At 34.3% G+C, this 19,614-nt stretch overlaps 1 protein-coding gene across 2 annotated transcripts in view; it reads right to left on the reverse strand.

Annotated features, from left to right (window-relative positions):
* TUSC3 (tumor suppressor candidate 3) overlaps window positions 1–19,614 on the reverse strand; it is a 111,107-nt gene that overhangs the window by 10,052 nt on the left and 81,441 nt on the right. For both annotated transcript variants that reach the window (XM_051618354.1, XM_051618353.1), the window contains exons 7-8: window positions 10,528–10,591; window positions 733–807 (exon numbers count right to left, since the gene is read on the reverse strand). In XM_051618354.1, the coding sequence (XP_051474314.1) occupies window positions 733–807; window positions 10,528–10,591 (139 nt within the window). The remainder of the gene's footprint in view (window positions 1–732; window positions 808–10,527; window positions 10,592–19,614) is intronic.

Raw genomic sequence — 19,614 nt, forward strand, 5'->3', positions numbered from 1 at the left:
TAAGAGGCAGGGGATATGAAAAAAACGTTATAAAAGGTACAAGGGCAGATGGGCGTATTTACTTGAACCTATGTCACACTTAATATAAGTTTGTTTGACATATCGGTTAGGAAATTTATGTACGGATGAAATACCTCCACGTTGTGTGCTTATGCAATTCATTGCCAAAAAAAACTTGCAAATATTCTAAATTATTACAAAATTATTAAAAAAAACCCCATAAAACTTCAGGCCAAGAACCTTTAGACATTACAGAATAGGTTACATTCTGGCCTTCGTCTGTTGTTGGGCTCCTACCTTCCTCTGGAGACATGGCACTGGCAAAGTGTACCAAGTAAAAGAATTTTCACACTCCTTTGGATGTTGTCATCTTACACATCTTAAATGCCTACATTAATTTGGAAAACAATTTTTTTAAACTCTCGTTCTTTCTGACACTGACTTCCATTACAACTCAAAAGCCAAAAAGTATTTACCAAGTGCTACATAGTGGAGATACTGTGTCAAGCTCTATCATGGCTGAGTACGGTTAAAACATTTTTGTACTGTTACAACTTCATGTGAGTGCAGCTTTATCAACAGAATTTTTATACTCTCCTCCACCCCACAAAAGGTAAAAATTGGTTTAAATTAATTAAAAATTGTTTCCTAAAACTTAACCAGATATTAATTTGTAACTTCTCAATGTCTTCTAATTGTCCAACCATTGTCTTAGTTTACTAGATAACTTACTTCTCCTTTTTCCAACATCCCCTTTGGAGGTAGCAGCTTCATTCAGGAGTACCATTCCCATGGTGATAGCAGCATCTGTAATTGGTGTTGTCAAGGAAAATAGCAGATGTGTGGATACCTCAGAAAGCCACAAAGGTACATCTATGAACTAAACCTTTCAAGTTCGAAAAAGGAAGTGTTTATATCTAAAACTGCATATCGCAATCTGTACAGTACAAATACATTCACCTGTGGCAAAAAAAAAAAAAAAGTGTAGTAACATATTTCCTTGGTCATTGTAGATTAAAAAAAAAGAAGGTTCAAAAAGGTTTTAAAGACAATTTGTCAAGTAGGACAGTTGCTTAATAACACATGAGCAAGATAAACTAGAAAACAAAATATTCACCCATTTGAATCTGTTCTCAGTTCACTGTTAACTAAAATGTGGATAGATTATCATACAAACTTTAAAAACCTCTGGTTCACTTTATCATTCATAGAAAAATGAGAAGAGTCTATGGTATTTTTATTCTCTTTTTAAATTTCTTTTTAGGAAGTTTTTTGGCTGGGGGATGATGATTAAAACACAAGAAATTCTTTACTGGCCCCTTAGGAGAGGGTCATATTTCACTAACTGAGAGAGATATTTGCCTTAACTTGTTCCTAATAATACTTAACCCTCTAAAATACCTGCTATAATTTCTGTAATACTGACCATACTACAAGTTCTTTATCTAAACTATTTCCATGTTCATTTAACTTTCAATTTACATTTGAAAATCCAAGCATAACATGCATTCTAGTAATTCTATTCAGGAAATATTCTTCAGCTACATGCAGTTGTTGAAAACAAGGGATTAGCAACTTTTCCCAGATCAAGAATCTGATTTTTTTTAATCATAGGTTGAAGGTAGTAATGAAGACAAAACATAGTTCTGCAATGTCTCATGGCTTCTTTCAAGACATTGTTGCTTCAGTTCAGGAAACAATAAGTAATGATTAGAATAGTCCACTTAATGCTATTCAACGTGCAACCAATCCTCAATTAGACCACAACCATGCCAGAGGATGATTCCACAGGCCTCAAGGGCTGAGGAATGAGGCACACTTAAGCTACTAATCACTGTATGTCTCATTCCAGTGAAGAAGGATGACTTCTAACTCAGAAGTTGAAACAAGTGAAGCACAGTCTGAAAATAATTTATTTGAATGTGAATTTAATTTAAGCATGAATTGTACAGAATCAAGACATATTTCAGTATTTTCTAATGCCCTGAAATATAGTTGTACTGATACTCACAATAACCCAGAACATTCTTTTGGCTTAAAAACTTCTGGCTTCAGCTACACAAAATGGCTTTATAAAAGCCATGGAACCATCCCTCTTGTGATACTTTTAGACACTTGAAAATAGAAAGGCCATATAAAAGCTTCAGAAGAGAAGGACTCTGGAATCCATTTAAATTCAACTGCAACAAAAATAGCATAGAGAAACCTGACTAAGTTTGTACTATATCACCAATCAAACTTTCAGGGGTTTCAGCTGGATTTACATCCTAGTTATTCATATTGATGTTGTCTTTTAGTATTACCTAAAACCAATTCTGGGGAGATTATTTTTTACATTTATTATTTATGACTTTTTTGGTTTTGTAAATTACATCTGATAGAGTTTCAGGGTTAGCCCTGTTCATCTTGCAAATTCTTACAGTGCTGTTTGCCACTGTACAAAACCAGAATTTTTTCTAACCTTATTTACATTTTATAATTTGTGTCTAAAAATATTCTTGCCTAGAGACATACAAATCACAGAAGTATACACATCTCCAGAACAAATAGATGTATAATAGTACTTTACTTTCCTTAAATATACCAGATATTAAAATAACTATTTTTCTTAAGAGCTTAATTTCTTAACTTTTAAACACAGATATACTGCGTGAAACAAACTCTATTTGAACTGTTTGTAAGCATTCACGATACTACATAATTTTCTCACAGTATTTTAATACTTTATTCCTAACACCTACCTTATTTTCAACCACTTTATTTCAAATAAACACTAGACTTAGTATGTTTTCCCATCTGTTTCTAAGTACACACTTGATCCTTAAGCATGCACACACTCCCTCTCTCTTCCTTTCTTAAAGCACCTATAAATGTTTTTAAGAATATCACCTTTTCTTTTTTGATATCATAAATCATCATCAATATGAGTCTAGGCTGGCATTATACTTTCTTTTACTGTTAAAGACCTGTGCAGTATCTTAATAGACACAATTTATTCTTGCATGAATGCACTTGAGGATTATTCAAATTAGTAAAAGCTATCTGTGGATTCAAAGCATAAAATATTTAACTCTAGACTATGTTTTTGCATCTTTTAGCCACTCAAGCAAATGTGCTTCTTAACAATGATAATAAGCATAACAAATTACTAATTTATGCTTAAAGAAACCCTTAAATTCCGTGAATGCCTCCTGGTCTGTGGAGTAGCTAGGTATTTGCAAGAGGCAAATAAAAACAGGGCAACTGCCAGAGCAGCTGACAGCTGCTTTGCAAGGGTCTGCACTTCCACTGGAAAATTTTAGAGCCAGAAATTGAAAACTGTTGAAAAGCACTGATCTACAGAGTTGGTAATTTCATAGAGAGGACACACACCGTATTTGAAGGTAATTCAGCAAATCCAGTATCATTCAATTAGCTGATGAAAGACAAGTACGTTGCATGTTGCACTGAAAAATGCCCAACTGTAAATTTGTCTCTTCTGATCTCTGTGACATCTAAGAGATTTCAGAATCTTTCTTAAAATCTCATATTATTAATTAATTTAAGGTCAAGGAGTAGGAGAATGAGGTAATGGAAACAAATTCCTTAATTTTTTTAGCTATCATCTCATTAGACTTCATTACAGCTCAGAAAAGTCAGGCAGCCTCCAGAAGAGCCTGATGAGCCTGCAAGGTTAACAGACAGTATTGGGGGATAACACAAGAATGAAAAATGCAGAGTATGTTTTGCTGCTTTGGATGTTGATTTCCATAGCTAATTAAGAAGCATGCTTAAATATTCTATAAGCTTGTGCTTTTATTTCTATATTTTTCCACTGTGGTGTTCTTCCCCTTTTTCTTATCCTTAAGATCAAGCATACAAAAACCTTATCTCCTTGCTTTAGTTGTCACCATCATTCACTTCTACATAATCTCTCGGGAACACAAGTTGGTTCCATTATGCATGACTGATAGAGTCTTACTACTGAGAGCTAAACGTATATTGTTCTACTGCCTCTGACTCAAAATTTCAGGTTCTTATGCTCAGTGACTTTGCATGAGCCCTACTGACAGAGACAGACATCTCCCATTTAAATTCATTCTGTAGTTAAGTTTCCTTACACCAAAGAAGCACTTAATATACTTCATTTAAATTCACTCTGTAGGACAGGAAATGTTGTTCATAATAGGTGCAATTTTAATGCTACAGAAAAGATTTGTCTTTTCCTTTGTAACCAATCAAATTTTTTCTTCCTTCTCAATCAACATCTCATATCCACCTACACAGCTGTCACATTAAACTCTTGTCTTGGGAATTCAAATTAACAAACGGAAAAAAAGAATCCATTTTTACTTAGTTGCATGTTTTATCAGCATTGAAGTTAATTAAGTTTAACAGTAATCTTGAGAAAAAAATACCAGGTAAATAGCAACTACTAATTCCTAAATAATGGTTTAGATTTATCTCCTGTACAACAAATAATATACTTAATAATTGAAACTCTTTTGATAATGAAAATTTTTACTGTAAATTTTAAACTCACTATGGATAATATTCAGTGTTACTGCAAAATGGAAGAAAAATACGACAGATTACATTAAAATTAGTTTTATTTTTCCAGAGAATGACATAAAAACTTGATGAAAATGGACATTAATTAGAAATATTGATTAGTGTCTACCAAAGGGAGAAACTAAATAACTAAAGAAACGATTCAACTTCAAATACAGCCTATTAAGCCCCACTATTCCTTACCTTTCTTGGTGTATCTTCACAGCCAGACCTGTATTTACAGCTCAACGCTACATACTCCAACAGCTGTTCAGTTTACAACAGTCAACATACTCCATCTGTATTCATCTACAGCTAATTAAAATAGAAAAGCTGATTGTGCAGTTTGCTTCACATTGTTCCTCTTTGAAAATGACAGTTCTTAGTTCCACAGGAACCTTTGTTTTACCTCTGTGTCTTCTCAATAACTTTATCTTTTATAACTCAAACAACAGTACTTCAATATCCTTGTCTTTAGTTCCTTTTCCCTGTCTCTCCAAGAATGCTGAACTACACTTCACTTCTTTTTTTCATATGTACCTCATAATTTCTGCTGACTCCTATTACCTATGACCCCCACTGCAAGAATAGACACTAACAGCGTGGAACATCTTCTGCATGAGGAAAGAGTAGAATTTGTCAACTCCAAAAGGAGAAAAGAAAGAGAGATCTCTATGACAAATTCTATAAGGCCCCAAACAGAAGGAAAAAGAAAAAAAAAAGAAGAAAGAAGAGAGAAAGTACTATTTCTCATGATTTATTAAAAAAGTCACACGATACAATTATCATGCAACTATAGCTTAAAAACAAAAATCGTCTGGATATTACATTAAGTTAACACTGAAAATTCATTACTATAGAAAGTTGTGCCATAATTAATTAAAAAAAGGATTAAAAAGAAATAAGAATTTATACATTGGTGACTAGGATACTACGGTATTCTGTATGCTACATCTGGCTCAAAAATCCCTAAATAATTTATTATGGTTGGATGTTCTGTTTTGCACAATCCTTCTCTTACTATCTTCTTATCAGTCATTGCTGCACTTGCACACAGGGATATAAACTGTAATAATAACTCAGGAAGATGTTAAACTTCACTCGTATCATAATGCTTTTATAGATATGCTCTTTTCATGTGGTAGAATTAGCTATCTAGCCAACAAATAAGATTGTCGTGCCAGTATTATTCATGTCAACAGTTACTCGCCTGTGTAAATTATGCAGCCATAAGGTCCTCAGGAATTCTCACTCATTAGAAGCAACAACCTTGCATTACAGCCTGCAAAATGTCTAGCACATTGATAGCTCCACAGAAGTTACTGCTTTCATTTCCATTTTACAAAAAAAAGATTTCTGTTTAAATAAAATCTATTTGATGCTCTTATTTTAAATATTTTTTTGTTTGTGCAGACTGCCATATTAATCTACAGTAGTCAAACCTCCATTTCTGTGACACTATTTAAATATCTTTCCAAATCACAGGAAAGTCCCAATGTTGACATAATACCACAAAATTGCCCAAATTATTATTTTTGTCAATTACACCCTGTTGCTTGAAGCAGTGCCCATCAGGCTGCTATGGGTATAAGTACCATTATATATTACATAAAACTTCCTTTGCAATTACAAATTATAACAAGGTTCTGTTGCTCCTGGGAAGGAAATCAAAGTTGGTCAATTTCAAAGAAAACTGAAAGCAGATAGTTAAAAGAACAGCATATTTTTATGGATGATTAAGTGGAACCTCAAATTAAATTTATCCCTGTTATTCAGTATTATTTTTTCTCTGTAAGTAAATATGTACCAAAAAAAATAAGAAATTAAAAAAAAATTAAAATTACCCGCCAATCCATGTCCAGGAATGAGCTGTAAAGTAGCATGAATAAAAGCAAACCTTGCTTTTTACTTTCTGCCTAGGTAATAAAATGCAAAAAAATCATGGCTCTCATTATTCTAATCAACAGAATGTTCTGTTCATTTTTAAATGAAAATATCGCTTAAAACTCCACTAATTCTACAAGGATGGTAAAAAATCCAAAGGGAAGACAAAACCTTATGCCAGACAAGATTGTTATACGCAACAGCAGACGCCATGAATCACACCTTCCGAAGTTCAGACTGGAATGTTGGGAACAACTTCACTTCTGTAACTGCCCCAAAAAAATGATGCAATCCCAAATCCTTGGAGTTTTTAAACACTTGCACTAGACAAAGACATAGAAGAGTAGATCCAGTGTTGGTGACAACTCTGCTTCTTAAAAGGAAGATTGGAATATGTGATCTTCAGAGGTCCCATTTCAAAGAATATTTAGATAATTTCCATTATAATTTCTCGAAGTTACCTCCCCAAGACAAGAGAAAGGGGAGCAAAATAACAGCAAAACTTGTTGTCAGCATGATATAAATCCCCTCAAGGTTTCAGAGTAGTAGGAGAGAAGACTTCAGACTGTTCATCACCCTGTTTGGTAGAGTATCATGGGATAAAGCTCAGGAGGAATAAGGAGCCCAGGAAAGCTTATTAGTATGCAAGGGTCACCTCCTACAAGCCCAGGAATGATGCACTGCAACATAGAGGAAGTCACGCAAAAACGCCAGGAGGCCTTCATGGATGAACAAGGAGCTCCTGGACAAACACTAAAAGGCCACCTACAGAGGGTGGAAGCAAGAACAGGTAGCCTGGGAGGAATACAGTGAAATTGTCTGAGCAGCCAGGGATCAGTATTTTGGCTGTTAGAAAACATACCATAAAATAAAATTAAGTACAAAAATAATGAAATTGCCTTTTTTTTCTTTTATAATTATTTTACTGAGGTAATATTGCATATGCTGTATTATTACAGAGACCGCCACCGTGTTACTACTAGGATGTAGTAACCATCTGATAAACTAATACTACCTGTTTAAAAAAACAAAAAAATTTGGGCATACACCTAGAATATAATCAGTAAAATTGTACAAATTTTACTGCGCTTAATTTTGCTTTATAATGTAATTACAACTGAATAGCTGACACCGTCACACGTCCTTCTTACCCATATCGTAATTACGTAGCTACAGCTCTGGGAAAAAGTGGCTCTTTACATGGAAATCACTTAGCAGACTGAGTAGAATTGCTATCTTAAAGCAAGTATAGAAATGCAATGCAAATTCATATTTTCTCATTACAGGTATTAGAAATTCATTTTGTAGAGAAACACAACATTGCATTTCAACATCTAGCAAAAAGTGACAACCATATCCTTGTTCTTACTACTACAAAGTGAAAAGAAACAAGTACATGAAGCATGTACATTAGCAGTATACTAATGTCCTAAGATTCAATACATCTTTTAAACTTTAAAGGATAAAGTGAATGTACTGCTGTTTATATATCTGATATATTTTTTTCCTGATTTCCACATTTTCTATCACTTCCCGAATAAACAAATAATGAGGCAGCAATGAAGCAGATAATAATTGCTATCAATATATAAAGGATAAAGAAATACTAATTCTTTCATGTATAAATCGTGAAATCTGTTAAGATTTCTTGTCATTTTTAAAATTTGTGTGGCCAAAAACTCAGCTAAGCAGTAGTGAGCCATGAAATGAAACCTTAGAGAATTCTTTTTGCAAGTAGCAAAGAACAATCTCATGGAAATAATTCTTTCAGCCAGCTTCTTTAATGTATTTTGCCAACTTCCCAGTTTAAAGACAGTCTATGCCAACAAAAATAGATCACTTTCATGCCTGAGTCAGAAAAACAAAATAAGCCATGAACAAAAGTTTTGTTTATTTTTAATCTTAGCCGGGTTTTTTGGGTTTACTTTTCCCATTCTCAAGTAGCCAACAGGATTTGTTTAAGATAATAGATTTCATAGAATCATAGAAGGGTTTGGGTTGGATAAATCGTGGCAGTTCAGAGGAGACAAAAAAAAAATAATAAAATTGTGAGTACATAAAAGAAAACAAAGAAGATACTAATAAGATGTCTACTATCTATTATATAGACACTTAGTCTGTAACATAACAGCTGAGTTTTTTAAAAAAATGTAACAAACTAATAATCACTGGGTTTTGACTTGGCAGTTTTAAGGTAAGGCTATTTAACTTCTCACTCTCTCCTCCCAAGAAAAGCAGCCCAAACTTAGAAATAAGGAACAAATGTCCAAAAACATGCTTCCAAAACTCTAACATATACAACATGATTTTGACATAACATTAACTAGGTTATGGTATAAAACCTGGAGAACTGACAGAATCACAGAGTGGTTTGACTGGAAGGAAGTTCTTGAGATCATCTAATCCAGCCCCCTACTCAAGCAACCAGCTACGGCAGGTTGTCCAGAACTGTGTCCAGTAACGTTTTGAATATCTTCACAGATTCAGACTCTGCAGCCTCTCTAGGCAATCTGTTCCAGAATTTGATCTCCCTCACACTAAGAAGTGTCCTACTGTCTTCAGATTGAATTTCCTTTTTCTGTTTGGGCCCACTGCCTCTTGTCCTGTAAGAGGGCACTACTAAGAAAGTCTGTCTCCTTCTTAATTTCCTCCCATCAGGTATCTATACATATTGATAAGATCCTCCTGATAGTATTCCCTCATCCAAGTTAAACAGATCCAGCACTCTTATCCTTTCTGCATAGGAAATATGTTCCAGTCCCTTAATCATCTTTGTGACTCTTTGATGAACTTGCTCAAGTAAGACTTTATCTTAAAAGTAAGTAGCTTTGACTTACTGAAGTCGTGCTGGATTTATCTAGCTCTGGACTGCCCTGTAACTCCTGGAAGTGTTCAAGGCCAGGCTGGATGGGGCTTTGAGCAACCTGGTCTAGTGGGAGGTGTCCCTGCCCATGGCAGAGGGGTTGGGAATAGATGATCTTTAAGGTCCCTTCCAACCCAAACTATTCTGTGATTCTGTGATCTTTCCTGTACTGGGAGATCAAGAACTGGACACAGTATTCCAGTTCAATTATGAATATTGCATTTACTCTAATAAATATGATCATATATTTGAAATTAAATTTGTAATGACTAACAGAGCAACTAAAGTTTCACAGGTAGAAAAATGGATGCCAAGCAATGTATGAGTGTAGTGAAACAAAAGGATGTAATGACGATGTTCTCTTTGGATAGTAAATGCCAAAGATTCAGGCAGTCAGGGAAGCCAGAGGAAGGGCAGGACCTAAGCCAACATAATTTAAGGGGCAGAATGAGAGAGAAATTGCAATCATCAGACTCTGAGATCTGTCTATTATGCTAAACTAGGCAATGTTATTTTCTTCCTTTTGTTCTCCTTAGAGGAAGGTATTTATGATGGAACAACTGTATTTTAATAGTGGATAATGGTGAAGGGGGTTTTTACTCAACGAACAAAGCTGATTAGAACCAGGGTTTAAAGAAATAAGATCGAATATGAGTTTTTATTACAGATTATTAAGGTATATTAACAACAACAACAAAAAAATCACTTGCTCTGACTGTAAGAATGAAACAGCAAACGCACGTCTCTGAGTCTTTCTGTGGGGAGGCAAAGTCAGAACAAATGAGATTGGGTTATTTGTGTCAAGATGTAGCAGTAAACTGTTTAGATGGGGAAAAAAACAAACCCAAACCAAAGGCTCCTGGAGGACAAATCATCCTCATGCATGATTAGTAAACTTCAGTGTGCTTTCCTTGTCGATTAAAATAAATATATTTAAACTTTTATAAGAGTGAAAAAGAGAAGAAAAATAGTTTCTGCTACTGAAATGGTAACACTGAAAGAAAGAACAAGATCAGTAAACAGCCATAAGAATAGCAAAGGAGAAAACAAGGTACATACTAGTGAAAAGCAATCCCAGTTTTACTTGGTAGTAAACAGCAACAACACTGGATACTTACTTAAACATATAGTAAGCCAAAATACAATACCTCCTCAAAAGCTCCATGATAATCACTGTGAGAAGAATTTTATTTAACAGCACATTGTACCTCAGTTTGCTTTTTTCTGTTCATCACTGGTTTGAAGGATACTCAGCAGAAGAATAATATGGGATTCTGCAACAAACTGAGCTTGACTGCTTCCATGTATGTAACTCTGTAAAATAAAAAACAATCCTCTTTAAAACACAGAAATCCATTGAAATGGTGCAATTTGGTATGTAAGAATCAAAATAAAACCTATTTTGAAGAAAATACAGCAATAGCTGTAAGCTAGCAGTTTCTGTATGTATCTTACTGTAAAAACGAGTCTTAACAATACCATATTTAGGCAAAGCACATATATAAGGTGAATATACTGTTTTATACACAAATACATTATGCTGGACTCTTTCCACACTGCTGCTCGTGGGGAATAAAGAACATGCATTAATTTGTTCAGGAGATACAGTTTTTGAAAAGGGAGGTGATGAAATCAAGGACATGCCTCAGCACAGTTTTCACAAAAGTGAAAACCAAACCCTGACTTTAAAAAAAATCATCCTGCTTTAGTGTTACTGAGACTGAGTGAAGTTTCTTAATACAAAGTCTATTTCATCTTTTTCCAAGAAAGTATAATTGTGGCCATTAAAAAATCCCAATTCATAAAATGTCTTGTTTATATGGAATTGTAGTAAGTGCAATCACAGATGTTAATACCAAATGCAAACCTAACACAGCCTACTTCCCCTCCCCCCAAAAATAATAATTGGTTAATGGGGTCATCCTGTACTTCTGCTATTAAGAAACTATAAATCATTAATAAGTTATGTTTATTGTTAACTAGGTATTACAGAAAAAAAAAAAGCAAAAATTTGAAGGAGTACTACAGCAATTACAAACACGATGATCTTAAATGGCACTCCAAGTATTGCCATTCTATGATACGTAATCTTCTTAGCAATGGATAACATTTTCATCCCAATTTAATAGAAAGAAAAATGTTCACTACTATTAAGATAAAGAAAAACGAAGCTTTTTCTCCTCCTTACGGATCCAGGGGTTTGTTAGTTTGTTTATAACTCATACACTCTGCTTTAATTAATTTTATTCTGAATAATTTGGCCTGAATATCATCCTCGTCAGGATTCAGAACGATTCAAGTTTGAAATACACTGATGCTTCAGCATACAAAAGAATTCTTTCATTCACACTGGTTAAATTCTGGTTGATGCACTTTCAAAACATGCAGCTCATAAGACACTATAAAAGTTTTTTCTCAGTAGATGGTTATCCATTGTTTTCAAAATTCAGTCACATTCTGCTCGTTTAACCCAGCAAGAACTTAATGTATCTATAGATTCTAGCTCTTTTGCCTTTAGCAAGATAAAAAATTGTTGTAAGAATATTTGATTGCAGTATGTTATGACAATGAGACAATCTGTATTTATTTTTTACAAGGCTCCTTATAAATCTCACTAAGGCTACACACACATATATTTAAAATAAATCGATTTAAGAATTTTTAACATTAACATAAATTAATGATGAAATTAAAATGCTCAATAGATTGCGTACTGACTCATCTGTGACCACAGTCCTGCAAATAGCAATCCTCTGTCATTATTTCTCATGCCGCTAAAGCAATACATATATATACACACATAGGCATATATATACACTTGATTTGGATTCAAATATGCCTAACAAGTGGTAAACATCTATTTCTTCTTACAATCATAGCACCAAGTTATAGTCTAAAGCTTACAATGACTACAACATATACTGTATTTGTTAGTACAATGTGAACTGAAATAAAAAGTGGGCCTTTCATCAGAAAAGTGTAACAGTGTCTAGTAGCACTGTTTAGTTATTAAATACCTATATGCTTTTATACATAATCCCTGTTACTGTTTCTATACACACATGCTAAATTGTATAAAAATGCACTTTGGGAACTTAAGAAATGCACTATGTTGAAGAGACTTTATTATCACTGATTAATAAAACTAGTTGTCACATGACTCCTCAGACTGTAAATGCCTTTGTCATCTTTATTTATATGTTTTATACTTTAAGTAAACTAGTTTCCTCTTCCTCTTTATGATAGCAATTTAATTCACCATAACAACATTTAAGGAACAGAATCCAAAGTAGCTACATAAACACAGATGCAGAGACTGTATAAAGAAAATCACTCCTTTCCCCAAAATAGTTTACTGACGTGAAATTGTTTATCTTTCATCCAAATAGGGAAGTAAAGTATAACCTCCACAAAAAGGAAATTTTATGCTACTGCTTCTGATTACATAAATCTGTCCTACACTGGGCTGGAATCACATTTTGGGTGCTAGTCATCATCAGCTAGCACAGTAACTATTTAAAATATCACTGCCTGAGGAATGGATCCGTAACCACTTCACAAAGGAATTACAAAGTGTGGTTTTTTTTCAAGAAACTTTCAGACCTATGTTCTAAACCACAGGCAATAACCAGAGTAGAAGTTTTCAGAGGACAAAAGATCAGTACTTTAAGCAAAAATTATGGCAAAGAGCTTTTCTTGGAGGGACTGGTGAGAACTGTGTGGCATTTGTTCATGTCTTTCCCATCAGGCAAATGATGACACTGTGATGCCACTCAAAGCATTGAGCAGATTTATATAGATACATTTTTATTCAAATATACCCAACACACACCAGTTGTGTACACTGCAATGACCATTGACTCATCAAATTTTGAAATTCATGGCCATCTGTGGCTCATACTTAAAATACATTTCAAGACAATTTTTTAAAGGAATTTTGAATAACTTGCTTTTCAACAGTTTGCGGTTTTCTCCATATTTTTTTGTGGTTCCACAGCAGCTTTTAATCAGGTAAAGCTCTTCACATTATATCTGTATGAGCAAAATAATGACCTCGTGACACGTAAGTTTTCCTTATTTTCATACTTTCCCTCTGTAAGAAGACTGCTGAATGACCTACATGCAAGGCATATATTCTCATGAAATTTTATTTGATGCTACAAACTATTATGGGACTGAGAAGTAAAATTTCTGGCTTTGCCATCTTTTCTGCTTTTTTGACACTGAATGAACCACTGTGAAGCCTATCTGGCTGAAAACACTATAGGGAAACGCTTTAAATAAATTAATGGATAAAAGTATTTCCCTTTCATTTTAGAGACATGAAGAGGGAGTACCATGTAAGATCCAAAGTGAACGTCCATTGGGTTTGAGAGGCAACCATGGTTTGAGCAGAAGAGCTATGCGGCCACACAATTATCACAGCCACACAACGGAAGCAACAGCAAATGCCACACTGGTAGAACTAATAGGGAAAACAAAGCATGAGTTACTGACACTTTGAATAACAGGTCCTTTTCCAACTACAACATTCTCCTATCTCAGATCTGATTCCACAGAAGCAATCTGAATTCCTAACTGATATAATCATGTCCCCAAACCAGCCCATTTTCTTTGGCAGTGACAAACAATTGTTGAATGCATGAAAATTTCTACAAAGCTGTGTTAAATATTTATCTGCTATTCATAAACTCATTAAACATTTCCTGTTCTTGAACTGCAGATGGTATGTATACATAATCCCTCACTAGGATAGTCAATTATAACTATAATGTAATATATTTTTAAATTACCCTAAATACAGCATATGCTTGTGATTTCCCTCTTCAAGAGTGACAGCTGTCATGGTTCAGTAAAATACTTAAGTATAATCTGTGCTCTTTCCTTCCTTTCTGTAACTGCAATGTAAATAAAATAGAAACAAAGTAATTGGAAATGAAGCCTTTGTGAGCTAGGTGTTAATTATTAAGGCAAAACAATTAACTTGTGGAGTACCCAAGTTCAAAATTAAAACATAGCTCTAGGTTCTCCAGTACTCTTTTCTAAAATAAACATGAGGATGTTATTTTTTATGAGTATGTGAATGATGGATTCTGGGGTGGAGGGGCCAGATGAAACTGAGTTTGGTTTAGTAATAGCATACCATATAAAGCTACTTCATAAAGTATTATCATTCTGGATAAGTAAGAAATAACTTGTCCTGACCTTACAAGACATGACACATCTATTAATATGTACTGGAAGCCAATCAAAGGCATATTATTTTTTATAATAATTATCTGTCTTAATGATAAACTGAATTTGGATTGCATGTTGAAGAAACCTCTAGGTGGAAAGTACTCCCTGGTACAGGCCATATTCAAGCTAATACACGTCGAAAGAGGAGAAGCAACACGCTACTTAACTGCCCCCAAAGAGAGAGAGTTACGAATTCCACACCAGTAAGATAAACACTATTAATTTATCTTCCTTTACTACATTACCATTCAGGGTGAGATTCATCAGAGAGAGGAACATCATGGAAGGCCATGAATTACTTAATTATGTTTAAGCCTTCAGAATGACTTATTTCAAATACAGTCCATCAATTTTGACAAGAATATATATAAGCTAAAAGAATTTGTTCTTTTCTCTCAATTTAGAGAGGAAAAAAAGAACCCCACAAGATTCTCTATCACATCAGAGCTTCATATGTTTTCTAATTAGTATCCAGGATTAATATGACATTCATCAGTATTCAAGTACTTAAAAAGCAAAAGTTCTAAAACATTCTCTGGCAATACCATCTATACACCTGACCATTGTTAAGCGTGAACTCAGGAAAAGGTTAAACAAGTTATGGAGAAAAAAACAGTTCATTCAGTAAAACAAGCATTTTTTTATTTTAGGTAATTAATGGTTTATTGTGTGTTTTCATGATCATATGTATATTTCTCTAGACAAGTTATTTTCATGTTAGCTATGCAACACTTCAAAATCAGCACCCTGCCCAGCAAGATTAACACTTTATGCATCTCATAAAACTTTCAGACTCTTGACTCTCTTACATCTGTTCAAGTATTACGTTTCCTAAAGAACAGCACAGTTTCACTTAGTTTCACTTGAAGTAATGCTTTCCATACATGGTTATTTTATTATTCATAGTAGTGTCTGTTCAGTTCATGCAGGCAGATCCGAATTTTAACTTGCTTAGGAACCCAACAGTGGACTTCACATTAACTTCTCAGCCTAGCCTAGAAACCTAATGTCATTCCCTGTTTTCTTTCCATCACAGAAAATACTATTATCTTTCGGGGTAGTACATAAACAGTAGCCTGTTTTCCCTGTAGCAGCCCGCCCTCAAAAGCCTTATCATGACCACTGATGTGAAAAACATGAGATGATGCTGGTTTGGGCCTAAATTGTTCACACCCCAGAACATCTGTTAGCATATGGATACGATTTGTCAAAAAAATTTTAAACCATTTTTTAGATGGGGGGGTGTAATGTGGATATGAGTTTATTTTAAAGAGCTTAAACAACCCTGAAACTGAGTAATTTATATTTAAATATAATAAACTAAAAAACTAATGAAATACAAAAGGACTCTGCTCCAGTTCTGCTCAGAAGCCTCTATTCTACTCACATACTAATTCCCAACAGTTAGGATAATCTGTGTTTAATAGGGCAACTTCTTTTCTGTAGACATTATTTTATTATAGATGCCCAGTTATAAAAGGGCGTATCTGCAAATGATGCTTAAATGCTTCAAACTCACTCACTGCTGAGAGACATCCTGAATTAATGAATTGTTTCTGGCAAAATGAAGACCATATATGACTGTAGTAAGAAACGTGCCCCCAGCTTACTGAGCTGGCTGATTTCAGGGATCTTGATTTTATTGAAGAGTGAAACAGGAAAATATTAGTTTAGCACTAAATCACTTGAAATAGACATTTTATTTTAGATGGTTATCAGCTCTATAAACATCAACTCGAATATAAGCTAACAGAATGTCACTCTGGTGAAAATTTTGTTTATTATATTCCTCACAAGCCATCGCTCTAAGCAATGTCTTTACATGAAATCCAATTCAGGTCAGTTACAAAGCAGCAAGACCAGGACTAAGAAAACAGCAAAGGTGCACACACCAACACTCATAAAATGGTAAGAATTATTAGAGGTGGTGTCTATGCAATTCTAGTGATTTTGTTCAACTTACACTCAAGCACTTTACAGTAAAGATTAATAGGATAATCTAGAAAATCAGCATTGGACCCTACAAATAAAACTCCATGTATTTACACCTGTCTCATCATCTGTAATGTTAACAGTCAGTGCAAATGTTCACACTCCAACTTACTAAGCATGACCATAAAACGTATCAGTCACTTTTGATGGGAGAGTTTAATAGCTATGGATAAAAGTTACCTTATTTAAGAAATATTTAATGATTTTTATTTTTTTTTTAATATATAGTAGAGATACACACAATCTCATACAAACTCCTTGATTCACTCATGTATTAATTCAATACAAGTCACATCTTCTATGAGGTCACTACTGTGTTCAGCGTTGTTCCAAACCAAAAAGAGAGTCCAGAGAGAGCAGCCAGTTTTCACAGAACTGGCTGGCTGAAACAGGCTGTGGTGGCTGCCTTCCACAAAGTCCATCTGGCACTGAGCACAGAATATGATCTGGGTTCCCAGCCCTAGAGCAAAAGTGGAGAAATGTTGCCGACTTCTGCAGACTAGCTGTCTAGAAAGGGTACTTACTTGGTATAATTTAAAGCAGTATACAAATCCTAGCTTATGCTGCAGGTTTGGTTGTCCCTAAACAGTTTTTATAGCTATATTGCCTTACTTAAGGTGTCTAGAAGCGCTATGAAAGGAATCCGCTAGAGGAGGTGATCTCACAAATCTAGAAACTGCAAATTCTCAGCTCAGCTATACAGAGCCTTTGGTATAACTGACTGAATAATAATTTATATTTTTTTTTCTGAGAGACTCCACCCACATTTATTAGTTACTAAATAATAAGACAAAAGACACAGCAGTCCTTCAATGAATCACTTCTTACTGGGTTTCAGAAAAAACAAATTAAACTCTCATTAGGACTAAAACATTGCTACCCTTAAAGCACTTAATTCCCAAGTTACCTAACAGACTGGTATGCAAGGAATGCCTTCCCTCTCAATGGGAATGATGACATGCAGTACCCACGAGAGGCTTTAAAAGAAATGAAGGTATGACTTCCAGGATCTCTGAAACAGTGCTATAGTAGTCTTGAGAAGTTTACATGGCACAGCTTAGCCTAGCTGCCTCAGGCAAGTAAATTTTTGCAACTGTGATGCTTCGATTAACAGTGTGACAACTATTTAATCAACTTAAGAAAGAGGGGGAAAAAAATCTCAGAGAAAACTGACATTCCCACACATTTCATTACAGCTAGACAACCAAGCCAGTGCTTCTAATGAAAGAAAAGCTGCAATTAAAGTTCAATATGCAATATATCTCATAGATCATTTACTTTTTTTTTTTCCTTAAAAAAGATAGTCTGGTCATGGCGTAACACAGGAACATACAGTAAACTCAAAAAAAGTTTTCTTCACAGATACAGAGATGGAAGAATTGAAATAGCTATCCACCCAAGCTTATTTTGTTGATGATATTTAAATTACTGCTTACTGTATAAGGTTAGTGAAATGTAGTATGATTGGAGATATCCAGAAAATATCTATCCCTTTAAGTTTGCCTTTTTTTTTTTTCCCTCTGGGTCTGAAGTAACATTTAACTTGACAAAGAAATCACAGCCATTTTGGATATAGCTATCACCGTAATAACCTATACTTCTGGGTAATATTTATGAACCTATGGTATATTCTCTTCTGAAATTTCAGTGTTCTTTCAATTGGTTTCCAAGATACGAGGCAAAAAAGGTAGTTTGACCTGAATGCTAGTGCTGGAAGCAGAAGTGAAAAAAGGCTTTATTTGCCACCACATTAACTCCGAAATAGACTTTGCTGAATTCAAACAGCTGCTAAAACCACAATTTTTGAAGCAGAAGCAAGGGGAGGTGTAAATCCCAAATTACTCCAAAGCCACAATCCAATTCATAAAAATAGGAGGAAGTAAGAAGAATCCTGTGTTTTATGTAGTTCCCTACTCCAAACAAACTGAATGCTGCCGCTAATTCAGCCACACAGAGTTTGGAGATATGTATTCAGTTATTTCAACTACAGGTTTCACAGATGACCACTAACTGCAAGTTCCATAGTAGGTTGTCATTTTTTTGGGATTTGCAATAGCAGAGAAAGTTGTCAAGTTTAGCGGAAATATTTGTCTATCTGGAATGCTGATTTTTAAATGCTAATTAATGAGTAAGGTGAGACATACTAGGCAGGCATGAAAAACTGAGAATGGCTAATTAGCCAGTTTGATTGAATAGTTACATACATGCCAGAGAGAAAAACCATGGTAGTCTTTCTCGCCGAAGTAATTTTCAGTACCAACTGAAGCACAACCTGTACATCCATTTAGAATCTTAATGCTTACTTTAGAAAGAGGTATCTGAGTGTACACTGAATAAACGAACGCATTAATGAATTTAAAAGTAAATTTGCTGAGTACAACTGTAGGTCTCTGATCCCCTTTCAAATCATGCTGTTTAGTAAGTACTGGATTACTCTTGAAAAGAATATTGACAGCTAATTGACAAAACACAAACACAAAGCAATGGAGCTACAACTGCCATCAAGGAAGAAGAAGTCGTTTTTGCAGTAATGTATTTGCTTTCAGCTATTTGTATTTCAGGATATTTTTTATAGTAACAAAAAAAAAAAGATACCTGCATGAAAAACAACTTTCAAATACTCCATTTATCAACACAGTTTTATAAACAAGCTTTTACTACATGGCATACAGCAGCACACAATCACATATATATATATGTGCATATATATAATCACATACATATATATATGCATGTCCTATAATTTTATATCCTCTGGAATGTTGTCATTATGTGACAGTGAAGTACATTAAAACCTTAAAACCCTTAAAAATTAATATTCTTTATGAAAAGCAATTATATATACCAAACTATGCAAGTACATAAAGTATCAACATTTAAGTCGGTAAAAAGGGGGAAGTACTATTTTTACTACAGCAGAGCTTTACTATTCTGTTCAGATTTAGGTGTAACTTATCCAATATTTTTATAGTAAGATACTATTTCAATGATCTAAAGCTCTAAATACTGACATTTTAAGTTCATTACACACTATCACAGTACAGCATTACATATTAATGTTACTTCTGGGACAAAGATAACATCTCATCAAATTTTTAAGAAAGCAA

This window comes from Apus apus, chromosome 4 (genome assembly GCF_020740795.1).
Source record: "Apus apus isolate bApuApu2 chromosome 4, bApuApu2.pri.cur, whole genome shotgun sequence".
Taxonomy (NCBI): Eukaryota; Metazoa; Chordata; class Aves; order Apodiformes; family Apodidae; genus Apus; species Apus apus.